Source organism: Hylaeus anthracinus, unplaced genomic scaffold (genome assembly GCF_026225885.1).
Source record: "Hylaeus anthracinus isolate JK02 unplaced genomic scaffold, UHH_iyHylAnth1.0_haploid 11981, whole genome shotgun sequence".
In the NCBI taxonomy this organism is placed as follows: domain Eukaryota; kingdom Metazoa; phylum Arthropoda; class Insecta; order Hymenoptera; family Colletidae; genus Hylaeus; species Hylaeus anthracinus.
The window spans coordinates 5,660,564-5,688,525 of NW_026534329.1; the positions used below are offsets into that span (position 1 = coordinate 5,660,564).

Here is a 27,962-nt window from a genome sequence, read left to right on the forward strand (position 1 = left end):
CGAACGAATGAAAAACGCAATAAAGGAAGCATAGAAAAATATTACGCTCGGAGAGACAGTAATTTACAAAGTATAAGAGATAAGGGACGATATAGAAACAGAGAGGGTACGAGAAAGCAGCTAGAGGGATAGATGGGATGCAGAGGTGGAGCGTCTAGGAACCTTAGCGCTTTAAGGAGTATCGCGGCTCTTAGAGACTCGCGGCAGGAAAACGCAATACCGTTTCAGCTGCAAAGTCTTATCTCGACTTTATTTTCAGCCACGACCCTCGTTCTACAAAATATCGTAACCTTGCATAAACGTTGCGTTCAAATCGCGAGCCGGAATGGGTTCTTTTGCCCTGCGAAGAAATTCTTCTGGGGTCGTTGTGTCGCTGCGAAACGTCCCCGATAAAACAGTAGGAAGATCTTGATAACAAAAGCCGTGCGTTCGCTTTTGCGAAAAATTTAGTCATCTTCCGCTAAAGCAATATAGCAAGCCTCTAATCAAATGTATAAATTCAGGGCTTAGCGGAATCTTCGTTATGCGAAGGTTTAATGAAACGACATAACGGCAAAGAAATTTTCCAGGATTCCATTAAAACGCATAAACAGAACATAGTGGCGTTTATAGGCTTCTGTTTTGTATAAAATGCAATGGTAAATTGTTCTAAATGATAAGAAACGCGCTAGAAAGGAAAATTTTATTAGACTCAACTCAAGCGTTATCGATTACAACGTCTCGACTCTTGGATTCGAGTCGTGCTGTGACCAATTGCAACAATAATTAAGATCCGTGGTTCTGTACTTTTCACTAACACGAATGTAAAAATTATTTAATAAATAGTTTGATAGATATGGCGCTCCAGTCTTTTCTAGGGTAAGCATACATATGCATTCAAATTCAATATAAACATAACGCAACTCACCAAGTCGCGTAAGTTGGGTCGTTGTCGGTGATGACTCTGAATATGTATAAGAAGCATGTTAACAGCTTAAAAAACAGATTTGCCAATCGTATCCTCAGACCTGAAACAAAAAAAAAGAAACTATCATGTTTAAAGAAATTCGCTGTTTGGTGTGTGGCCCAACATATAATGTAACATTGTAGAAGTAGGTTTTTTTTACTCTTAGATAGATGTCTTCTAGAGTATTCAGAGATTTCAAGAATATTTAGATAATGTATAATTCTTTTACTTTGTTTAATTGCTATTGGGATTTGTATCGCTCCTAATGACTCTTCACTACCGCAAAGAGAATTTTTAAGTGTAACTGAACCAACTACTATCTTAACATTTGTAGAACTATTCCCGTAAATAGTGCAAATTTCGTTTATGGTATCGCTGGTACTGTTGCCTGTTTCTTTTTTAAACAATGCAACATTCTTTGATTTTCCATACTAAAAAGTGTAAGAAATAGAGAACAACTCTACAATCCGAATAAAATATCGTCCACGATAGTTAGACGAAATTGTTTATTTGTATAAACAGTGCCAGACTGAACAACTGAGTGTAAATCGCGAGAGAAACTTTTGGGGCAACCTAATATATCGCGCGGCAGTCGAAGTATTGAGCTTGTAAAGCGAGCAAAGTGGATAAAATGTACACGAATAGAATCACCTGGTCCATTTCGCAACATCGAGTGGCTGAAGTAAAATTTCAGAAAAATTCCTGTTGCGGCACCTGTCGCGCGCTTCGACGGAGCGAAGGTTCGAGCGAAATCAGGAGAAACGAATTTGTCACGTGTCTGAAATGTGTGTCGAAGATTATCGACATCCAACAAGCGGGAAACAGGCTATTTTAATCGTTTCCTTGTAGCGTTGCAAGGCATCGATCTCACCGCGTTCGACGTGCAGATGCGAGGGCGGATAATACGCAGGGATCGAGGCTGGTATCGGCACGTTATCCGTTATCGGCTGCTGTCAACAGCTTCAAAAGATTATGCCTTGCCCCGGCGGACATTCACATGGTTGCCCGTGTCACGATATCATGGCGTTTGCCGAAATTACGTTGCTGGCATGCAACGGGTAACGTGCCTCGGAAAGGAATTTCCGGTGCTGTGAACTTTTTCGCGAACAAAAGCTTGACAATCTCCGTCAGCGAGCGGCAGACGTCGATAAAGGGTAAACGATCTTCTGCTCGTGACGGGCATCGAGTGTTTATTCCATGGGGCTAAAGTGATCCTTCGTCGACATTTTGCTGCATAAATTAATTGAAAATATAGGGTGCCAAAGCGAAGGCCCCTTAATTAACTCTCTTGGTTTTTGTGATATGAAAATTGTTTATAGCATGCATTGCTTAGAATCGGTTCAGATGTTCCAGAGATCATCCCTTACGTACAAACAAATTTTACATCTTTCTTTTTTATTTAATGTTCTACGTCGCATCGACATCGAGGTCATTAGCGTCGAATTCTGGAATAACTTATATTTTGTGGAAGAGTTTGGTTTCGTTAAGGAATTGAATGGTATCTTTAATGTGTTTTTCGAGGGCGAGGGTTGTATGCAGGTTTTTTTCTTGAATTTGCGGCGTTGAGAGGAGAGTGTTTGGCAGTCGTATAAAAGTTGGTTTGTAGCGAGTGAGGTTTTACACCTTTATAGTGTCACTATTGATTAAAATATTTAGCTGTATTTAAATAAAAAATTATACTCACTCGAACGTTGGTTCTTGATGAAGTACAGCTGAAGTCGTTCCTTGAACGTGTTCTCGTTCACGTAGTATTCGACACGAACTCTGAAATCAAAAAGAACAATTAGTACATGACATCGGAAACATTTTGTTAAAGCGTTTGATAGTTAAGTAACTAGAGATGTTGAAAGAAAATCCTGTATATGTTTAACAATATAATATCGAAATTATTACAGTATATAACAAAGTTCGATTCATTCATTGCATGGAATAAGAAGCTATTCGTTTTTTATTTGTGTGGCCATCTTTGTATGCGCACAGATGTGTGTGTGTGTGTGTGTCCCTGACCATTAACACATGTTGTAATAGCATTCCTGAGTAAGATATTCAATAAAACTACAAACTGTAACAATTAATAAAACCACACACTTTATTGTTTAATAAAAACTGCAACATTCGTTACTCAAAATTGATATCTAGATAGTGGTTTTGACCATCGCTCGGTGACTGCAACAACCTTTCTTCAAATACGTTACGAGCAGGCCAGAACTTACATCATGCCTTCCGTCAAGCAGTCATTCCTAGGATCATCGTTTCGATTAATCGACCTTCTACCGCACTCTGAAACTAGTTTTGACATCACGACATTCCACATGTCCTGGAACGTTGTTTTAGAGTTATCCTTGGGTATTAACGTCACAACGACTCATCATTCCAGACGGAACACCAACTTTTCCAATTCCATTTTAACCACCATCTTGGATTCGTTCCATTAATCGCGAATGAAAGGGCCATGAATCGAATTCAGAAACAGTGCGGGACGATAGTTCAAGTACATTTGCATAAAGCGTACGCACGGAAGTATCCCAGCGGACTGCCGTTCTCGTTATCAAGTGGGAAGTCTCTGATTACCATTAGATAGTTAGAGCCGCTCTTCTAACAAGGAACATTTATGAAGTGTCCCCCTCCTTCGATTTGAATGAAACATTGCAGGATTACAGAACCAGGATTACAGATCCGTCCATAAGTCGCACCCTCTAAACTCTCTCTGACCGAATTCTATCTTACTATAATTAAAAATAAGTAACGTACCATTTCAAAAAATAAATTTCCTTTTTAAATCTCTCACCCTCTCCACTCCCCTTCAACAAAATTGTTTACTCCGTATAATGTCCCCCCTTTATACCGAATAACTTTAACAAAAACATTTTTTTATAGCTTCTTCCCCTCGTGAGATTTCCAACCATTTAAACAAGACCTCCAGCGTATTAAGTATTTCCCAATGAAAATTCGTGGATTTCGTTCGTTGAAATTTGCTGTTCTAGCATCCAGTTGAACCGATTCGATCGAACGGTCATCGTTCCGCAGTCGATCGTAAACCGGCTCAGCCGCTATTTATACCGACGGATAACGCGTCAGCTACGTCGAGAATAGCGTCGCGTGACGACATCGGGTCGGCGTCGACAGACGGTCTGTCGTACGCGGTCGTTCCAAGTTGTTGAACTGGTTCTTTGACCTAGATAACGTCACGAGAGTGCCTGACCTACGGTAGGCCGGTGAACGGAACGGGCTCAGACCGATCGTCGATCCGGGGGATGCCCACGCGGAGACCTCCGAGCTCCGAGAGGGTTGCTGGAGAAAGGTTCGCGGGGATGCATGTGGGATTGCAGTCGTGCGAAGCACGATACGGATAGCACTTGGCGCTGTGTCAGCGCGACGTTAATTTACACACCGTCTACTGAAAGGGTCAAGGTCAGCTGGGATTACGATACAGACCCTTTCGGCTGTTTCCTCTTTTAGGAAGTAATTGTATTTAACTAGAGTTGGCTATATAAATCCCAGGCTGTAGTTGTTGGATTTTCTCTTCACTAAAAGAGAAAGTTTTCGTTACAAAAACCATCTCTGCGCGTTTGACCCAAACGCACGTTGAAATTTCGTTCCTAGACAGAAGTCAAGAGGGTGCAGCTGCGTTCCATCTTGGGTTGTTTAGACAAAGTATGGGACCGATAGGGTCTATAGTACGAAGAATTTCGTTACTGATCTCACATTCATTCATTCGAGCTGCTTCTTTCGTGCAGAACCGACGTGCCCTTCCTAGTGTTTTTAATAAAGTTTTAAAGTCAACTGAAAAAGAAAAGTCTAGCTCATTTATTCCACCGCCTATATTCCAATAGTAATCAAGGGACAATTTGACCTATCGAACGAGGATGCTTTATCTTTTTTTTGATCAAGTGAAGATTTGCGTTAAACCTACAAATTTCAAGCTCCGCTTTAAAGGTTTACGTTACAATAAATGATCACGCATTAGGGTCGGTGAATTTGTCTAAACTGCGTACAGTATGAATAAAAATATTTAAGGTGTCGTTTAAAAAAATTACTTTGTTTTTTTATATCTTCTCCGCCACTTTACTTACAACAAAATTATACGCACCATGTAATTTATCCACTTGAACTAAAGCACTTTTGTAAAAAGATTTTTCTGGTAGCTTCGTCCCTTCGTGAGATATTTAAACATTTCGCTTTAAACGAATCCTTTCGTACCGCTGAGGGGAGAGCGAGAGAGGTAGGTCGGGAATGCCTTATACAGTAAAGACTGGATAAGTGCAAGAAAATCGGGACCCAAACATTGCAGTTATCCAGTCGAGGTTTTTATTCTGTGTTTACATTTGCCTCAAGTAGAGCGTAGAACGTAGAAAAGGACAGATAGTGAAAGAAAAAGAGGTCCGAGGAAAAAAAGCAGTGGACATAGTACCGAGTACAAGTACATAGTAGCACAAGTACGGGACTGAGTACTTGTGAGAAACGCGCACAAACAAACAGTTCAGTATGAATTGAAAAAGCAAACATAGAAATGCCCTTGAAATTCATGAGATTGCACAAGGGAAGTGAAATTTGAATAGTGCACAGCGTAGCCAAGTGCAAATAGTGTCATTCTCGCCTAAGCTCAACATTTACAGAATTATGCAAACGTTTTCGGTCACGTGGCCAACCCTGGTACATTCGACGCACAATTCCGACGTCATTGCGTCGTCTCGCAGCCACGGACAACATTTGCAACCGTCTAATTGACTCTTTCGTAACCTGCGACACTAAATACACAAACTGGGTGCTAGGTGGAATTCACGGAACACTGTAACTGGATGCCTGTGGAAATGTAGCATTAGAATGAGAATGAAAATGACAACAATCGGATTATAAGATAATGCTTGCAACCACTTGTGTGAAATTGAAAAAAAGTGTACAAGTTAAATGTCCAGATGGAACTAATTATGAAGTGATACAGATGGGAATATTAGAATTCATTAGAAATGTTTAAAGAAACAATTATAAATCAAGCAGTGGCAGGGTATATTTATCATTGTTTTGAACGAGACACTTATTTTCTGAAAGGAAGATCGGAGCAGTATATCAACGAAGAAAGATATATAAACTCTTGTATTTTCACTTGTGAGAAATTGAAAGAAGTGTACAAGTTGGATGTCCAGATGGAACTAATTTTGAAGTGATACAGATGGGAATATTAGAATTCATTAGAAATGTTTAAAGAAACAATTATAAATCAAGCAGTGGCAGGGCATATTTATCATTGTTTTGAACGAGACATTAATTTTCTGAAAGGAGGATCAGAGCAGTATTATTAAAGAAACACATATATAAATTCTTGCACTCTCTGTGAAAATTACGTCAAATTACATCCCCAGTAAGTTTGCTATATATTTGAAAAATTATGTAATATTACGTCGACGTCAATCTTGAAAAGCCACGTGAAATCAAAAATTGATATTTAACTACATTAGTAACAACGTCCTATACATTTGAATATGATATAATTGAATTACCTCAGTAATAATCTTTAGGATTTCAAGGATGTTGGAAAATTGATTCACTGGTCATCGACTACATGTATTGCATTTAATAATAACGGGAAATTACGAATGCGGTAGCAATCATCGATTGTCGCGTGTCGTGGAAAGTGTGAAACACGTGATAAGAGGAGCCGCGTTATCCACGACTAATTACAGTGGATGTGTCCAATAATAACCCTATTCGCCGTGGGTGTGCCGGTTGCGGTGGAATACGCCACGCGCGTTAACGGGCGAATGAAACTCGCGAAACGTGCGAAATGAATACGTGCATCCCTTCCCGTCGTTGCGTCGAAACTTTCGGTTAGATTGGGTTGCGCCGCGAATCGGGCATGCAAACGAAACCCGTTTAGTCAGTCATGAGTGATATCGCTAGAGAAACTGGCGTAACGTGTCAGCGGAGCCGTGATCGATTCGTGCCCGCTGTTTTTCAGACAGCACCGCCGCTACGTATACTTGTTCCGCCTTTGTCAAATCGATTTATCGAGCTCCTTACAGTGTCGCGACTTTTTGCGCGTTGGACAAACAAAAGGCTCGATAAGTCGACGGATAGGATTTCCAGTGCCGACGCGATGGCGTGAAACTCGTGAATACATTACCTATCCCGTATATCGGCTTTTTGCTTCGGCTTCTGCGCGATTCATACTGGCGACTTGAACTACCGGACACGCTCGTTCTCCCAGAATGAAGCGATACATCATGTTGCAATAAGAAGTGTCACGCGATTCCTTCAATGTATTCCTTCCAAGAATTTTCGCGTACAATTCACTCTAATAATAAATGAATTATAATATTTCGGTTCTGCGTTGGGAACGTTATTGATCGAGTCTCGTACAGTAATTGGAAACGAAAAATTCGAACAAACTATTATTTTATATTCGTGTGTTTTTTGTTTGACTTAGAATATATCGACGGTATTCTGGGTAACGATTGTGCAACGGCACAATCAAACAAAAAGAACAATGTACGTTTTCACTTTATTTTTATGTACATTTGGAAAAATACACAGAAATTGAGTTCGTGGAAATATCGTAGTCGTAAACGAAGAGCAAAATTAAAAATATAAAATTGGGGTTCCAGAATGGGGTCAGACGGTTTAATCATTTCTCGTCGTGCTTGTAAAACAGTTAGTAAGGGAGAAACATAAATAAACAAGTAACAGAGTATATTTGCCTTGGAAGAAAACAACGATTTCTTGTATTCGTAAAAGTAATTATTAACAATGCCTAATATTATAAAATCTGTACTTGTTATGCAATCAAGGACCATATGCAAAACAACGAACATTTTAAGAATCATTCATAACATTGAATACATATGGGAATATCAAAATTCATTAAAAATATTTATAGAAGAAATTATAAATCAAGCAGTGACAGGGAATATTTATTATTGTTTTGAACAAGATCAGAGCAGTATATTAACAGACTTTAGCTTTTAATGCAATTTAGATTGCAGTATATTATTCACATATACTATATGTTCAATATGCAGATAAAATATTATAATATTCCAAAATAAGAAAAAACGTATTTTATCATTTTCGCAAGTTGTGATTCCAATATAATTTAAGTAGCTTCGGTATAGACAATAAAGAGTCGAATGAAATGCGTGCTGCTTTCCTATTGGAATGTCAACATCCTGGCGTTGGCATTTTCTGCACCTGATAGGAAGTGAACTTTACGACAGTTAGGTTCGCAGCGGGACCAACACGCGATGTCACGCATACCAGAAATTTGCCTGTCGAAATCCCATTCGAAATCCGATTATATAATCGAGAAAGCCCGTATTCGACGTGTAAGTGGGGACTTCCAAACTGATTCGGAGTAAAACCGATACGACTAATCTCCGCATATGGATGAATTCTAAAGCTCGATGCAGCGATCCATTGAATCAGTCGACCGTAAGCTGAAGTACACGAAGCTCGTGGACCCATACCTCTTAACTCAGGAATCTATAAACGAGTAACCGGATTAATTATGACATTTCTATCAAAGGCTACCGTCGTTCCGTGCCCAATATTTGTAATTATATTATTTAATTCACTTTGCAGTCTTTGAAACTATATTTCATTTCTCAGAAATTGAAATATATATTTTTACAAATTTAAGACTTCTGGGATTATATACACAGTCAGTGTAAGTAAAAACTAATAAAAAAAAAGAAATAACAGGTTAACTCTGTTGGTTAATTATTTCTTCCCCTAAAATTTATTAATAAAATAAATATATAAAGTTTTATTTTGAATTGGTTCCTGTACGAATACTTATTACACTGCTTGTATGTGTTTTAGTTGAAAGTTACTTTGGAATGACCAATCTTCTTGTACCGTGAATATTTATATTATTTATTCTCTGACTGTATGAACAATTTTGAAAATTATCTTCGCTGTTGTAATTTTTGAGATACAGGAAATTACCTCGAACGTGACTGTTTAACGTCGAAATTATATGGTTTGTAGAAGCTAGTCTCCAAGGAACGACATGTGAGATGCGTAGAAAATCACAGCAATCAAAGGAAAGAGGAAACTTTTTCGGTTTAACGAAATTAATGACTATGCTCTCGTTTCGATCAACGTTGGAAGCTCGATTCGTGGTAACGAGTTCTGGAAACTCTTTCTCGGAAATACGCGAACTGACCGTGTTCTGTAGTGCATTTATACGAAATAGGAATTATACGCGTCGTGAACGTTAAATTAGGTCCGGATGAATTATTAAAATCCTTATCAACAGACTGCGCACCAATTGTAGATCACTATGCAATCGTGGGGGTAGCTAAATCCGAGAATAAACGGTAGCGCGTAAGACTATTGTTCTTGGGTTAAAAGCAGCTATGATCGTCTTCAGTATTTACCTTTCTAATTAAATGCTTTATATTATTATACAAATGTTATGTTGTTTCGAATCACATTTATTAAATATTGTTTATTTAGGAACAATTATAGAATATAGATTCCAAACAGCTTTATTTAAAAGTTACAACAATATAATAAATATTCAAGGAATTCGTATCGCACCGATTAGTAACGAGTCTAATTTTTGTGACAATTTTTTGAAGCGAAGAAATCTGGCTGTATTTACATTTAATCTCATTTTCATTCGAATTATATTTACTATTTGGAGTCTAGGAGAACAGTGAAAGTGATTTGTCTTAATATCGATAATTATCAGTTTCGTGAATAACCGGTAATTAAAATGCCACGATAATTTTTGAATAAAGAGTACGCAGACAAGCATTTTATTTAGGATTTCTGTAATGGAAACGCTCGAGCTTCTGCAAAAGAATATTACCAGGAATTCGCTAATAGAAGTGTGACGCATTATTCGGTGCTTATCAGATTCCATGTTTAATTGCGCTTATCGAAAGTATGTCGAGTGCACGCCATTATGTGTCAGGAACGTCGATCCGAATAAATTCTAAATTTATTTTATACTGTTCTCATGAAAAGCCCGCGAAGACCTTCCAATACTGGATATACTAATTATACATAAATTATTATACAAAATGAAAAATAATTCTGTAAAGAAAAACAGGTAGCAATGTTTGTATTTTATAAGTTCAAATAGGGACGCTAATTCTAATTTATAATTTTTAAATCAAACATTGGATACACAGAACACGCGGAGAATATATTTCATAAATAAATATAATAGAATTAATATTTCAAAGTACGCAGTCTAATCATTATATTATTCTAATGGTTTCGCGAATTAGGTTCGTAATAGTAGAAAACCCAATCAGCCTGAAGATTTGTTGTTCCGTTAGGAAACAATCATCTTTCTCCATTTATATCAGCATAACAACATTGTTTAACTCTAGATTCGAGTAAATAATACATATACATATACGGCGACAGTTTGGCTGTCCACGTATCATCCACTTTCCCTTCGTCTGCCTATAGGGCTGACCACATAATGGATTTTCCACTTCAGGAAGGAAATACTCGTCCGGCCGCGGAATTGTAGCTCGTTACTTGAACTCGAAACGCCACTCGGAGCAATCTATATAAATTGAGGGGAACGTTCTCGTCCCTCGCCCACTCTCTACGTTTTCCTGTTTCCTATCCCTGCGTCCGTCACTGTTTGTTTGTCTCCGTACTCTGCGTTCTGCGCACCACCAACACTCATCGAGACTAACCTTCGAAACGAGCCTATTAAACCAGCGAAGAAAGTTCGAGTCTGGATTGTTCGACGAATTTCTCGACATTGGACGTTAGCAGAATGATCTTGGAACTATCGTTGCTTGCATCTCAATTCTTGTAAAGCAATACAGAAAAAATTGTATAGAAATGAAGACATAATTAAGTAGACACGAGTACAATTTATTAGGTCTCGAATCTTCGAGGAATTTTCAGAACCTACAAATACGATAAATAATTTAAAGACATATAAACAAATGCTCAGAAATTTATCAGCTGATATGATGTACATTTTTATTTTACTCGTTTCACGATACGTTTCGATAAATATTAATTTATGTTTTATTTATGTATTCAAAGAAAGTTTCGTTAGAACGAATTCATTAAAAAATTGAGCAATCTATACGAAGATTTTGAAGTAGAATGAAGAACGAAAATGTAGAATACATTCAAGACAACATCGCGAAACGCTAAACTTTATTAATGAAATGCTCACGTAGAACTTGAAACACTACAATATTCTCGTTGCCTCGTTCCCCGCCATTCGCTTCCATTCGACCGTAAAGTTCTCAGAAACTCATTTCCATTAGTCTTTGAACTCTGCGTTTGCAGTAATTTCGCAGGTTACATGACGTTTATTACTCATTACCGCACACATAGTCGTTCAACTTGGTGTTGGTGCCAAAGGACAAAATGGTGAGCTTCACCGCAGAACGCGCAAATGTCTGTAGAATTTTACTGTTCTACAAATAACTTAGAATTCGTGTTTCATGTTTTATTGAAATCCCGAATGTAGCCACAGGCTCGGTCTAGGTACGTTTACGTTCGCAGACTTGCAATGCGAAGATTGAAGTGACGCGTCACGCCATGAGTTTCTGGATTTGTCTGTGTCTAGATTTACCGCGAAATACTTTACGTGCTGCGAAAGTAAAGAACTTGTCAGATGGTTTTAAACGTCATTGGGTGTACAGGAATAGCAGTCTCTTTAATAATAAATTGTATTTGGGAGAAATAGATTTTGAGGAAATATATAATGTAAATATTTCTTTCAAATGCGTGTATGAAAAGATAGAAATTAAAATTAAATTTAAGAGTTAATGTCAGATGATTTTAAACGTCATTGGGTATACAGGAATAGCAGTGTTTGTAATATTAAATTGCACTTGGAAGAAATGGATTTTGAGAAAATATATAATGTAAATATTTCTTTCAAATGCGTGTATGAAAAGATAGAAATTAAAATTAAATTTAAGAGTTAACGCGTCTTTAATTTTTAAGAGAATATCAAAATCTTCTGTTCTGAGATTATTAATGCTGTTGTAGCAACGCAGTTGCTTGAGAAGTAACCATCATTCTCTATTGAACTCCTAATGTTCGTGACTTATAACTTTCTAAACTTGTTAGCAGAAAACGTGATAGCTAGTGCATTACCGAGTTGGGAATTCTGGCATTAAAGCAAGCGGATTTCTGCCATTTGACAAACTTTGCCGAAACAGTCTGCTTTTAGGAGGATCGTAACACTGCGATAACAGTTTATCGTTTCGCCGTCCTGCAACCAAAACCTACATGAGAGCACTCAGAAAGCTTTGTTTCTGCTTGAGATATAGGGAAAGAATTATCTTTTACGAACTATTCCTTTACATTCATTAAACAGACTGTACTGTTTCTAAAATAATACAATTAAATACATAAAACAACTACAATCTCGTGAATATTTGTTACTGTTAGAAAGTTTCTCAACCTTATCGAGAAATAACGAATATCATTAACGTTATTGAAAATAACAAAAATTCCCGAGATTGTAGTTGTTTTATGTGTTTAATTGTATCATTATACAATTACAATATTGACGTTATTTTCGTAAAGCATGATTGATTTTTTAACGAGTAATAGCACCTACAGCTCCGAGCAGCGATATATCGTTCTCGGCCCTTTTTGCAAGTGCAAGGAAGAGCGATATATCGCTCCTCGATACTCAAAGGGTTAACACAACATGATTCTTCTTAGCACGTTCTGCAACGCAATGACTTCGAGCGCAAATGGTTAAATCGTGTTTCCCCGGGACTCTCCGATAAAAACATGTTAATTCTCACACAATTCGCTCGACGGACTCCAGTGGGAGCTAACGACGATCTCCCACGTGAAGCGGTCAGGAAACACTCCGCAAACGGAACACCGAGGAGTAATTCCGAATGAAAGGGTGGTTGTAGCGAGGGTGGCGCTCCTACGCACGGGTCTCGATACTCGAAGCGCGACCCGACTGTTCCGCAGTGCTTTTACGTATAACGGGGTCCAGGGAGGGAAAAGAGGGTGGAAGTTCCGTGCAACGTCGCGGTAATAACGCGGCTTTCTACCCACCGCCCCCACCTGCACGTAAGATTCGCCAGGTATTAACGGCCCGTAAAGCCGTCGCACTAACGGTTGCTAATGCCCCGAGGTAAAGGAACGCCGAGCAGTACGTCACGCGAACTGCTGCATAAGCTGTGTCCCGTTAGATAGATGGGATATCACGACTGGAAAGCTGCCGCTCGACGTTCGTCTTGGCTCGAAAGGTCGGCTAGGGAGTGCTTCCTGTTGTACGTAGCCGAGGATTACGGCCGTCAGCCGGCGAGGACAACGGAATCCGGATGGAACCACCGATACGCGTTGCCTTCTGCGAACGTAAACCATTGCGTAAAACGATGAATTGCAAACGGTTGCTTCGAGAACACGTTTCTAGGACGACGGGAATTAAGGACGACCATAAACGGAACAATGGGAATATTACGAACGGCCGTTGGCTACCGCGAGCATTCATATTGATATCGTTTAATTGCTACTGTTTGATTATGCATTTGCCACGAGGAACGTTGCTGTGATTCGAGTTCATTGTTTCGAAGGGTGCTTAAGTACGGAACTCGTTTAACCTTTTCCACTCGGATGGTTGTACTCTCTTCTGAGGGGACATCGTAAGGCCAGGCAAGTTTATCTGGCACGTGTGTCCGCGAAACGTGATATAGTTCAGGGCAAAGAAATGAATAGTAGGTTTAAATTGTATATATATATAGTATATATATGTAATAGTAGTGTTAAAATTCACTCGATTGTTCTTTAATTAAATATGAAGCATATGAGCCTATTTCGGTTTAAATTGGCCACTCTAGTTTCATGAAAAACAGTATAAAAATTATGTAATTTTAAGAGACTCTCATGGAGCATACAGATTTTTACGTGAATTTTTTAATTCATTTCAAAATGCAGTTTAGGAACTTGTTATGAAAATTATTTAAATAATTTTTGATAAATGTATTATATGTATATGTATTAGGGGGGCTGAAAAGTAATTTTGTTTTCTTTACATTAAATTCACGCAAATACAATAAAAATACATAAAAACAAATACATAAAAATCAATCAGCTGATGAATGATAAATAACTATTAAGATTCGCAGAAACGAAAATATTTTCCAGTTCACCTAATAGTATACTACTATGTATAAACTGTAATAATAAAAATACATCATATCTACTTCATTGACCTAGATTTATTTAAATGCAGCACAAGCTTCACATGATGGCCCAAGACTTTTGCACAGTAGTGTATATGTACATAACTCGTCGGGCTCCATTTCAAAACAAATGAAATTTGGCATTATGACTACAATTACGATCCATTATCCGTTTGTTCGAATGCAGGTCATACCAACATAAAAATACTTGGCGTACAATTGCCAACATATAATTTCCTGGTATCATGTAAACGTATCCTGCAAACCTCAAGTATACAACTAAGAAAAAAAAATAACTGTACGCAAATTGAGATTGACGTTACATTGAATCGCTCCGACGGATTAACTAAATCGCACGTCTGCCGTCACGATAACGGAATCAATGAAACGGAATTGCAAGTTAAAAGGCTTCGTCGTCGCTGACAGCCAATTTCTCATCGATAGCTCGAATCGGCTGGAGCGGTCGACAGACGATACGTCAATACAGGGCTGCTGGCGATATTTACGAGCCACCTGACGATCGTAAGCGGTTTTAAATCGGCCGGAAATTCTGGACTAGCTGGCTGAAGAAACAGCGTCCTGCGGCCCGCGACGCGACGCCCGAAGAGCGTACTGTCCCGTATCGAGTCGCTGTATGAATTATGCAACCTGCAACCACGAGCCGACGTTTCGCCTCTCGTAGCTAGTTTAAACGTCGATCGGTTTTACCTGCAGTAACATCGATCGAATGGACATGACCCAGTATGCGACGACTTTCCCGACCACTGTGTACTTACTTTTTCAATCGAAAGATTGTTCTGTGCACGGTGGGATTCTTAGAGTCGAATCCTTGGGGCTGTAAGGCCCGTTACTCTGATTCAAAGAGACTCTGTGGTTTCGGAATTACGTTGCGAATTACGTCGTGTTTGGTCTGCGCATTTATGGTAGAGATATATGTGCATTTATGGAGTCTGTACCGTATTTAAGTTTAATTCCTTTGGAACTCGAAGTGTTGATGAAATGATTGTCGACGAGGTACAAGTGACCTGATTAAGCTTAGCATTCGTGGTAATAGAACGCTGAGAAAGCATTTGCTAGTAGGTACCAGAAAAAAGACTCTGAGTGCAAAGGACTAAATAATAGAACACAGAAATGGAATTCTCGTTACGGCCGACCATCCATCAATTTCCTGTAAATCGTTCGCGTAAACCAATAATATGCACTCTATTGTATACACGTCACCCATTACAGGATTGTAACAGTGAATCCCGCACGGAATAATGCAAGTTCGAAAATCCGAATATTTTTCTGTCGAGGGATCGACGGTACCAACCAAATAAAGACGAATGAACACAATCGTTAATCGGTGGAAATCAACGTACACGACGCAAGATCCAGTTACGCAATTAAACGCTATGTATACAAAGGGAATGTTTCCATTCGGTGCAAAATATCGCGTTCCGATATCTGCACGCTAGCGATGATTGAATTAAACCGTGGACCGAATTTGCGCGTTTCAACGGCGACGTATAAACACGATTGCCCGATTCATCGACGGAAACAGACTGCAGTAGCCCATCAAATTGCCGCTGTCGAATTTTCTATTCGCGCCAGTGGAGAAGGCTGCGTATGAACGAATTGTAACAAGTGACTAAAAGCAATTTAAAGAGAGGTGTATTTAATGAACTGGCTCGTATTTTGTATAAACAGATGCGATTTGTGCGGAATCGGCAATCCTGAACACATCGAAGACACGATACACGATGAACCTGGCCTTCAAAAAATTCGAGATACCTACGTGACCTCGAGGAGCTTTGGATTCTAACGATCTCTGACTCTAGAAACTTCAAAAACTTTAGAGACTTCGAAGCTTCCAGAGACTCTAGAGACCACACAGGCACCGAGTACTTCGACTTTTGATAGTTCAGAGACTTCGGAAACCTCGAAGATTTCAGAGACTCCGAAGTCTCAAAAGACCACAGAGAGAAAGGGAAATATTCTAGAGATATTTAGATACCTGAGTATCCGAAATTTCGGAGATCTGGAGGATTTTATGATATTTTTACTATCCGATAGTGTGCAACAAGTTCAAAGTAGATGATGCTGACTCCTATGAATCAGGCGTGAATCATTGTTACGATTTAAGAATTCATAAGGATACCAGGAATACCAGAGGTACCTAGAGACCCAAGAAGTACTTGGAACTTTAGAGACCTCAAGAACCTCGCGATACTCTTGGGGCCAATGCGACTGCTGGAATCCTAGGAAGCATTGATTTCTTCGCAGCAAGTTTGAGATAGATGATACTGAGTTCGACTGGAGTCGTATTCATTAAGAAATAGCACTCAACTATACGATATAAAATGGAAGTACAGCTTGGAGCTGAGAAGATGATTTCCAAGATAAAGAGAACAAGGACGATATAGAGTAAAATTTCCTTATCGCAGATCTTCGAAGGCTGACAAATACACTTTTGGAATTTCCTCTAGTGATCAACTTTTCAGCTCTATTCAGACCGAAACGCGTAAACTACCAGAAGCTATATTCTCGGAAACTATTCGTGATATCGATAAATTTATTTCGGTATTATATGGCTTCCCAATGGACCAAGGGGGTACGTCGATCCATATAAAAATATGAATTTAAAAAATAGAGCGCCATGAATTTTTATTGCCCTGTATAGTGCTCCTAATAACAAATAATGTCTATTCAAAGAATTTTTTCATATTCTGCATAATCCATAAAACATTACAAAAGGTATCATTTGCTAAAAGAATTTTTGAATCGTTCCAGAATAAATATTACAATGTTGCAATAAAGTATTCTATTTCAAAGATTACCCCAGAGAAAGACTCCATTGAGGGGTGTGCTGCAATAAGAAGCTAGCTCCATTTTTTTATGGTTTCGAAGTTGGAATATATTCATGGATTTAAAACATTTCTTTTTTTGTGGTGCAATAAGGAGGAAAATTCGAAAAAAAAAATGAAACTACCATGGATGGTAAGGGTCGAAAGTATGTAACGCTTTATTGTTTACGTCACTAATAATCTCTAAGCAAATAGTTCACAAAGGAACGTCAATTTGTAGCACTCGGAAGAGTTCGACATCGTCCCATTGCACGATGTGTAAAGTTCCTACATCGAAACTGTCCACGCGAATTCAACAATTCGATGCCGACGTTCTTTTCGACGGAAAATTATATCGGACAGTAAGCTTTCCACCGTTATTCACCAGAGGCACGCACGCATGCTAATCTTGGTGACGTATCGATCGGTCCCTGAACACGGTGACAGGTCGAAAGCAGAAGAAAGACATTCGAATAACTCGCAACTGCGACACGGCCGAAGCGAGTTTCCGATTCCCGTCGAGCGTACTCATCCGTCAATATTAATATTTCAGACGAGCATTTATTTTCGACGCGGGCATGCATTCGCGAGCTAGTCTCGCATATCTAATTATACAACCGCGGTGTCTTCGTGCTCTATGAATAGATCCATGCGACGAGTCGATACAGATAAATAAAACTTTGCAACCTTGTACCGCATTGATCGATTTACAACCTCGGCGCTGCGAACCGCGAGTAATCGGTTGGAGGGCGTAGGGCGTAGGCTTAGGTGTAGGATCAACTGAATCAAGGGTCGATACAAATAGGTAAAATAACTTAAAAATGATTACCGATGAGACCTCGAAGGAAAAAGGACCAGTTTTCTCATCCGAACCTGTCGCTCAATACGTTTCAATGATTTTTATTTGGGGTATTGTTTTTCCATCGCGAGAAGAAAGTTTTCTAACTGTTCTTATTTTCTTCACCGACCCACAACTTTTGTTTACAGAATTTTTGACTTAATTTTTCTGCACCCAACGATAACTCGGTAGATGGTCGAGAGCGTTTATATGCAAACATGTTTCAATTACAGTAAGTAAATACTCGAGTTATCACCAAAAATATCCTAATTTATAGTGAATGTTTCCAACGAGGGTACAACATACAGTTTTATTATTTTAGACATTGGGTGAAAAAAGAGAACATTGTTTTAAATTATGCTAGAGAGTTTGCTAGCACTGGAAAGTTCACGCGCATGCACTCGAGTAGAATTTTCTCGAAAACTAGTTAAATGCGAGCTGCCACAGCGAAAACTGATAAAAATTGATCCACGGCGTGCGGTCGTGTAAGTGTTAAAACTAAGAGAGATCTCGAGCAATAGTTTTTACTTAAGTTTATCGTCTTTATAAATGTGCAGAAAGATTGTCTCCTATGTATGAAGAAATATAGTGAAACGGTTCTCAAGAAACGTATTTCACTTCGAGAGGAACTTTGCTGTACAGTGAAAGAGTAGACTCCACAAATTAAAGTCTTGAATGGATGCCAAAATCGAGCTTTTTTCACAGAGTGTTTTTTACATTTTCTTTTAAGTTAACTTTCGTTTAAATTAATTAAGAATCATGTTTTCAATTTCTTTGCCTAGTAATGTTACCGAGTCGATTATTTATGTTTTTTATAGAATCAATTTATTTATTTTTCGACTTATATATTATGAATCTTATTTTATGAATCTTATTTTATTGAGTCGATGATATCGAATTAATTTGCCAAAGAAAGAAACGAATATACAGGATATCACCCTATTGATGTATCGAGATAAATATGTCATCTTAGAAAAACGCTAAGATGGAATTCTGTGCCGTATATCATACCTGAAAATCGATCATGCATAACAGGAACATTTACCTTTTTCATTTCACGCGTCCTGTATACTGGTACATATATCATATATCCCCTAATACTTCACGTTCTCCATAAAAATCTATCATTCGCGGAAGGGAACGTGAGTAACGATCCATAAAAGTATGCAAATCAATTGTCGTGTTATATACGAAGGCAAGGACTGGAAAAACTCAATATTATGTTCACCGACTATTCCATATTTCGAAATACAGGCAATTATTTGGACTTCATTACTTCGTTTTTGACGAGATTGTTAAAAGGTTTATGTCCATAAGAAATGTCCAATATAAACAAAAAATAAATTTCTTTCGTTAACAATAAACTACCAAATTTCGGTATATTTCAGAACTACGGTTACTGACACGTTGGCTGCAGTAATTGGCAATAATTGGCAGAAAAGAATTCCGATAGAAAGTGTCGAAACGTAAAGTAAATAATGCTTTATTTGAATCCGTAAATTTGTATAGATACAATCATCGGAGTGAGATCATTCATTGCGTCGCAATTTTATCGGAGATTGCGTCGATTAATATTGCAAGCGTTCCATACGACACTCGCGTTGTTCGTATAAATTATTACAAGTTGAAAATGCAAAGGAAAAAGCAGCATGTGCAGCAATTATAAATATTTAACAAATACGATGCACGCGCGCGATCTGTCCGCCGCGTCGAAGCGACTGGTATTCTTCTCACAACTCGCTGACATTTTGTCATTAAAAAACAATATCCGTGAGCTTCTATCGAAAAACTCTTTAGCCTGTCAATTCTTGTTTTAAATGATTTTTCCGTCGACGCGTTTCTTGCATTCCCTCCACTGCCCGGTGATTCTTTCGTCACGTCGTTTAACGAACGTACCAGCCGAGTCGTGTCGCATTCCCGCGCGGACCCAATTACGGAAATAGCGGCGCGTTATCTTCACCGTCCTATCAGCACGATGATTGCACGTAGAGGGAACGAAAGAGTTACTCGGAGAGAAAGCGAGACGGAACAAGGGTCAAAAAAAAAAAAGAGGAAACATCGTTACCTGATATGACGCGTGCTTGTAAGTTGCGTGTGCTCGCATGTTCGGCCGTAGTTTCATCGGGTGCTGTATAAATAAATTAAAGGGGCGAGGGGGAGAGGGCGAGCAAGCTCTATGGATGTCATAAGTGCTACACAGCGATGGCAATGTCTTGTTCTAATTAAGGTAATAAGTTTTTGCGCTACGGAAAGAAGCGTCGCAGAATGCTGTTGGCTTAAATGAGATCAGAGAGAGGCAAAGTTTTTACCTCGGAATCTCGAATAATAAATGAAAGATATCAAAATTTTCGATTCGCTTTTCGTCTGTTTGCAGTCGTATTATTTTCCATCGGTTCTTTGTTTCGTTCATATACAAACAAAATTTAATTTTAATTGCTACGCGTTTATCGAATTAATAAATTTGGATTCCTTCAACGCGAGATATAATATTGCTCTATAATTAAGTAGAATAGTATTAGGTTGTCTCAAAAGTTTCTTTCGTTTTATTAATAAGTAATACATACACGATATTTTATGTCTAATGTTACATTATTGAATTGTGTACGATTCATTTTGCTCCATTACTGTTACAACATCAATATCTAAGAAATTAGATTGTCTGTTTACATAAACACTGTCGCACAAAATAATTGAGTGCAAATCACGAAAGAAACTCATGGGACAACCTAATACTATTCTACTTAATTATAGAGCGATATTATATCTCGCGTTGAAGGAATCCAAATTTATTAATTCGATAAACGCGTAGCAATTAAAATTAAATTTTGTTTGTATATGAACGAAACAAAGAACCGATGGAAAATAATACGACTGCAAACAGACGAAAAGCGAATCGAAAATTTTGATAGATGTTATTGGCATTGATACAACGCCATTTATTCAGTGACGGTCCTGAGCAAAATCGATCCGGAATATAATTGGAACTCGGCGGAAACGAGATTTCTGAAATAAATTTAATTCTTTGCGATGAAATCGGGTAAAGTTTATCGAGTATACACAGAACGTTGATTTTTGCGAAGACGTGTTATCGAACATTTTGTATGTTCTTCAGTATACCGTAATCGTTGTGAAAAATTTACGAGAATATTGTCTTCAGTATTTCTTATTTTAACATTACCTTTTCATTACTTTATTTTTCTCTCAATTTTCACTACTATAGGATTTGTTGCGTAATACAAAATGCATATTTTTAACCTTTCCTGTTTTTCTCTTATCTGAATATTTATTCGAAAATAGCTGAACGTATTTTTATAAAATTGTGTACACGTTCAGATATATTTCCGACCTGGAAAATTGATTCAAAGTCAATTTTAAGTTTAGATGGAATCTTCAGAAAAGTTTTTCTACTAATGCGATTCAGTCGGACTTGTTACTCAATGATCGTATGTCACGCGTTATACAACAAATTAGTTTCTTTACAAGCGTGTTACGCTACTTCGATCTGTCCTGGAGATTAGGGCGGATGAAAAATCCTAGATGAAACGATGAAAGTTGACGAGGCCAGAATAAAAGTACGATCATATCGTAATAGTCGAATAATTTTTCATCATTATAATGGACGACACACGCAACTAAAATTGTTTTCCATATCTTAGAACCACCCTACATTCGTAATTGAATTAGAGCTATTAAAACGTTCCCTGCGGAAGTATTACTTTCAAATATTCATGATACAATTTGCTAATTTTTCATGATCGCACCAGTTCTACACGTTGTCATTTCTGCGCTTTTTTTCGGTATTCTTATTCAGTTCGCAATCAACAACGAAGGAACGAATACCAAAACTTCATAGAAAGTTCTAAGTAATCAGCAATAGTAATAGTAAGTTATCCAAAAATTTTAAAAATTCTCTCAGTCGAGTGAGGATCTCAAAAAGTGAAACACGATACGGCCACGATACATCTAATTCAGAGATGGTACGAAAAGATCGCGTGCAATTATTTTTAAAATATTTGTCCGCGTTACGTGAACTCGCTGGAGACTAAAAGTCATTGAGAATATCGATGATGGGCACGTAATCCTTGAACGACCACGCGATTTTGTCCCACGTAAGGTGCCCAATACGGTCACCTTACCTAGAAGTGGATAAAATGCTGGAGAAAACATATTTCGAACACTATTTTAAATAACGGATCTACTATTGAATATATAATTCTATTATTATTATTATTAGTTAATGGTAGGTAATGAGATTAATAAATGAAATCTTACTAAATAATAATAATTAACTTCTTGCCTGTCGAGAAACATTTGTATAGAATTTATAATTATTAGAGAAGGAGCTCAAAAGGGAGCCACGCCAATTCCTAAAGGGTAAATGACAGGAACATCCTGATCCTTGTAATAGTCGCATGAAGTATTAGAAACCGTGACTGTGCATTGATAACGTAGAATAAATTATGGCAGAAGAGTGCGCTTTGTATATTTAATTCCATGCCTCCATCCTGAAAGAGCCAAGTTAAGACTGCAATTTGTGCTACGTTTATCCAAAGATATTTTAATGGAACATGGCTAAAGTACATGGATAAAGTACATTCGTAGTTCATATTCTTGCGCATACTTACATCCTTTTTACTGATAAATTAACGACAAGGGAGGGCATTAAGTTGGGAAGCAAAGTTATAAAAGTTTTTAGTGTACTCTGGTGATTTACAAAACATGCAACGTAAGAGTAAAGTAGCGATCTTTGAACATTACTGATATTAGTTTTACAATTTAACTTTTTTTATTAGCCGTGTATTTGCACGTAATTTATCGTTGCAGTTACGATACAAAATTACGAGATGAACTTTTATGTCTCGCTAGCCTTGATCTGTCGAATATTAAATTGCAAGTGATAGAATCGACGATGTTTAGAAACGGTTTTGGTTTTTTGGTTTAAGAAGTAAGAGTGCATTCAGCAACAAGCCATAATTTTAAGTAGAGTACTTAACATACGCGGGCACAGAGAATTTTAATAACTCATAAGATACTGGAATATGAAAAGCAAACAGATAGAATGAAATTACTGTTGTCTAAGTACCTTCATGGTTATTAAAGGAACATGTAACGTCAAACATCCAATGTATCCCCATAATGCGTGACTTATCAGTCGCAAACACTGAGTTTTCATGTCTGTAAACAGCGTGCTATCAGTGCCCTGCGTATACTGCATCATCCTAACTTCCATGTCCTCCATGAAACTAGTTTATTCCTGTTCTATCCTATCACTTTACTCTTTATACCTTTAGTGTCCTGAAAAAACAGTAATTTCCATGATATCACAAATATTCTACTTCGGGAGGTTTTGGTTTTTGAGAAATTCCAAGACTTTGAACAACAAAAATATTAATCAAGACGAAATCTATTTTTTAACCATTCAAAACGAGTACCACCTTAAACCACGTCAACTGCGAATAGATAAAATATTAAGTTTTGAAAATTTTGACTCAACTCAAGAGGAAAGGGAGAAATTTTCAGTGACCTCCGAAGAAAAATTTTTCCACGAGAAAAGACGTGCGTCCACAAATTAATGGACACGGTAAAACGCTCCTTAAAGTGATGTAGGGTGTTTAACGAGAAATTCCATTAATGTGCGGTGTTTTTGTCGCGACATAATTGAGGCTGGGAAATGAAATTTACGAAAGCACTTGAACGGTGTGAAAAAGATTGCGATACGGGGACCTGGAAAGGCGACAAAGAAGTGCCTTGGACGATCTCTGAGAATGTCACACCGAAATGAAATAACAACATAAAAGTAAACGTAATAAAAAACGGTATTAAAGTTTTATGAAATCATTGTATGCCGGTATCACGGACAACACATTTATTAGTGGTTAGAGAGATGTCACTAAATCTAGCGGGGATGGTAAAATTTTGATTTACGATTCTGTCCATCAGCTCGTAAAGCTGATGGCACGGTATTCGAGAGTTGGAACTTCGAACGAGTGCAAAACGTGGCAGAGATTTGAACGCCTAACAGACAGTGTTCGTAAATGAGTCTCTCGTGGTCATGGAGTCGGTGTCAATTTTTTGAGAATTCATGTATGCAACACTCTTTTTATTAAATATATCCGAAGACGCCTGAAATTTCTATTTAAAATTATTTTCAAAGTTTGACGAAAAGTGCCGTATTTCGGTGTGATTCGAACAATTGTCGGCATCGTTGATATGTTCGGTCTGTTTTGACAAATCAATTCATGATTGTTGTTAATTATAGACAATTTTTTACGAGTTTTTAATCCTTTGATCTACGACTTACTATAGAATCGTGAATGCCATAATCAGCTATAAAATTTCTTGCGCTCTTTCATACGACGTGTCTGACTCGTGCTTTCATATTCTACTAAAATTCTACTTCACGAGTCTCACATGTTGTTATAGGTTAAAGGGTTAATGAAACATATATTTTTAAGACGTAGAAGAAATTTAAGGGTTACATATTCATTGTTCTTGATAAGTAACATTTAAATCGTTTCGCAAGATATGTTAGACTTTCTATGTCACCTATAGATAGCATTACCTAGATATAGCGACAGTGTCTACCAAGGTATAGTTGACAGTGGCACTAATATCAAGGAAAAGGTTACCTCAATTTCCACCTACGTGAACCAAGCTTATATTAGTAAGTAGGTTTCGATTTGACAAGTGTAGAGTGAGTAAGTGAGCATACGTACAGTCAGTCCCATAAGTATTCGTCTCCCTTATGACTATTGATTAAATTTGTCTAAACTAAACGATAAGTTTCATTATAATTATGTACAAGAATACATTTTACATATTTAAAGAAAAAATTCATTTAGCTCCTTTTACATCCCTCTCTCTAAATGCAGACGTTCACCGAGCACCTTAATACATTGTGGTCCTCTGTCTGGTAGGACTCGCCAAAAATGTAGTGAAATCAGAAAACCAACTCTGGAAAGGGTCAAATTCGACCCGAAACGTTACATCTTCGCCATTTCCAATCGAAAATAACTCGTTCCGTTCTCCTTTCCTGTAACTATACAGCCTATTCTATCGAGTCGGAACCTTCAATTCTATTAACAGTACGACTCGCCGTCCCTGATGGGAGACAATCATTGCCCGTTTCATAAAGCATAAATCGTGATTCATCGTGGCAGAAACTTACCAAAGGTCGTTTCAATAGCAACAGTACGATCGCGTAGAGCGTTATTAAGTTGTAAAGCTGTAAACGCGGTCAGCTTAAAGCGAACAACCGATTACAAAGACACGTGGTGACAATGGAGTGGAGGTCGGCAATATTGATTCGTAACCACAGCCTGGTGATATCGTGGCCACGAATATTCCCGGCAAAGAGGAAACGAGCGATAGAGGAAACTGAAACTATACACATCGCTAGATAACCGAGTTAAACACTTCTTGTCGCCCCGTCACACGTTTCAACCTGTATAATCGATGTGGACGTTCAATGTGTGATCGGAGTTCGCTTTTCACGCTTCAAGCATCTATAAAGCTGAAATTCAAGTTCTCCCTTTGTGTGCAAAGAGACTTTTTAAAATGTCTGTTACAAAAAAGCCATTGGACGGATATAATTTTCTTGATTTGATAGCCGTTCTTGCAGAGGTCTGGTGTAGTTACAGTAATAAAGTCTCGTGTTCGTTAATTAAAAATCTTTGGTCTGTTTGATGCTTTTAATTCCAAGGGTCGAGTTCACGTTTATCTAGCTATTATCTTTTAGTTTCGTTTACGTTTCTATTGACTGTTTCTATATTCTAACCTCACAGGTAAATTATATTATTTTTGAGAATTCAGGATGAACATAAGATTTATTTGTGGGGGGAGCTTCTTCTCCTCTGGGCATGGGACCCACAGGATCAAGGGCGAAGGTGGCTGGTAAGATTCCGTTGGAGTTCCAAGCCACCTTCAATTAGCCTAGGGTAGGCTGTCGTGTGGATTTTAGTGGGTATGGCGAGCTCTTCAGGCCTCCTAGTTCCACATAACTCCGCCTCTCTCCAAGGAGAGAGTACACGTACAAAAAAAAAAGGATAAACATAAGATACCCAACTATTACTATATTTTTTCCCACTACGCTTTAAAAGTATAACATCCCCAAATCGTGGACTTTGAATAGTTTCCCTTTGAAGTACAGACACGTTGCGTACTTGCCACATTAGGAAAGGCACTCATAGCCGGTCGGCGCGTTGGACTAACGATTCACCAGGATATAATGTCTCGACGATTGCAGGATAAAACGGTAATTTGAGGTTGCATCTGTTTCGCGCACTTCTTTCCAGCCTCGCAGACTCGTGGAAGCCAGCGAGGTTCGTTCTAAATTTAGTTGGCTGCCTCATCCTTTGTAATGACTCTCATCACCCGGAGAGCTCTCAGCCGAACAATATATGAAACTAGGAATATCTCTATATATCAACGTATATGCGCCAGCAACAGTGCACGGAGACAGAGATTTTTTCAGCAGGAATGCTCGTTATCATTAGACGACCGGTTAGACCGAGTGCAACCCATTTATTCGAGATAGCGTTGAAAAAAGTAGGTCCTTGCGCTAGATTCAACTGAATGTTTAATCCCGAGAAAGATTTCCTTCGATTTTCCGACCAACGCTTCTGTCCTTTCGATAGATCATGTGGATTTCCGCGAGGCAGATCAAGGAGAGGCTTCTTCTAATTTATCTGGATGCTGCTCGTTACAATATTCAATTCGAATTTGCGACAATGGGATTTCGGCTCTGTTGACCAGCAGGCTTAAGAATTTTTCAATCTTGCATTTTTCTTTCGAACGACTTTGTCATTCACGCGAGTCAGATGTGACAATGGAAGAAGATAACTTCGGTAGCAGTTATATTTCAACAGTTGTTTCTAAATGCAGTGAGGTCCACAATGGGAGCTCCAAGAATAAGACCTGAAAAATAGCTCCACGTGAGCCGAATTAAATGCTCTCAGAGTTTATCTCATCCTGAAAGGTATATTTCTTGTGCGTATTAATGTCAAAGTCACCCGAGATAGAGACTCATTTTCCACTAGTTGGAACATTAATTTAATTTATCCCCAAGCAATATTCAATTTTGATTTAATCAAATTTGGTATTGTTATATATGTTCAAACATTCTATGTGCATTTCACCTCCAAAATGATTACAATCATGTCATAAATAATTTTCTTATCACGAGAAAGAGGATAAGTGGGCTCTATATTTATAGATCCAAACTTTTGGAAAATTATTGGTTCTCTTTAGGAATGAACCCTGTACAAGTCACTGGTACTCATTGTTACCACTACGGAAGATGCAAGAATTTTGTATTTTTAAGTTTATGGTATAACTAAATGGATTTTGACAAAAAAGGTGGACAAAAAAATTTCCAAGGAACTCTGCTTTATAAATGGTTAAAGAGTTCCACTACTAGTAACATGTTCCGCAGATTCCGACCGTTCCCTAGAAGAGTCCTCCAGCGAATCCGGGCGAGCAGACCGATAATAACGGAAGAGTGAACATCCCCAGAAGCAAACAACCGATTGGAGATCCCGAGTTCGAAACACTGAACCGGATGAAACAGAGGTTCGACCACAAATCGTCAGCGAATTCCCAAACACATTCGGTTAATCCACATAGCGGGCCGCGCGTCGAACGAAGAGAAGAACGAGAAGCAAAATAGTTTATCGATACGATGCAGCCCTGAGAATTGCTTTTCTAACAGATTAACCGCGTTTCAGTTGCGTACTTCTGCTCCCGTAAAGTCGACCTGACAGATCGACCTTCGACGACGCGTCTGTTTTAAGTCCCACGGCGAGGATTCCGTCCACGTAAGAGAGCATGGTGTGCCGAACAAGGTAAAACGAAGAAAGTGAGAGCGTTACGGCGGCCTCGACACTTTGGCGGAGAAATTTAGACGTCACGCGTCAACCGCTACATCCCGCCAGCAACGCGAAACTTCCGCCTCGCAGCTCGTGGGTGGGTCGAAACGGTGTTTGAGCACTCGAGCGTCTGTAGAGGGGTCTCTTCAGTTTACCTTCCATCGACGCCGATCCATCGACCAGATAACTTCCGGGAAAGCCTGAGGAACCTCCCCTTCGGTTGATACTCGCTCAATTTTCCTCTGGATTTCGACATGTCGATGGCTTGATACGCCTGATCCTTCGACACCTGAGGCATTCAGTTTTTCTCGTTGCGTGAATATCGATCGTGATCGCGAG

General features: G+C 38.5%; 1 protein-coding gene across 11 annotated transcripts in view; it reads right to left on the reverse strand.

Moving 5' to 3' along the window:
- LOC128885777 (potassium channel subfamily T member 2) overlaps window positions 1-27,962 on the reverse strand; it is a 212,056-nt gene that overhangs the window by 50,127 nt on the left and 133,967 nt on the right. For all 11 annotated transcript variants that reach the window (XM_054140046.1, XM_054140045.1, XM_054140043.1 and 8 more), the window contains 2 exons: window positions 2,631-2,710; window positions 908-1,007 (listed from right to left, as the gene is read on the reverse strand). In XM_054140046.1, the coding sequence (XP_053996021.1) occupies window positions 908-1,007; window positions 2,631-2,710 (180 nt within the window). The remainder of the gene's footprint in view (window positions 1-907; window positions 1,008-2,630; window positions 2,711-27,962) is intronic.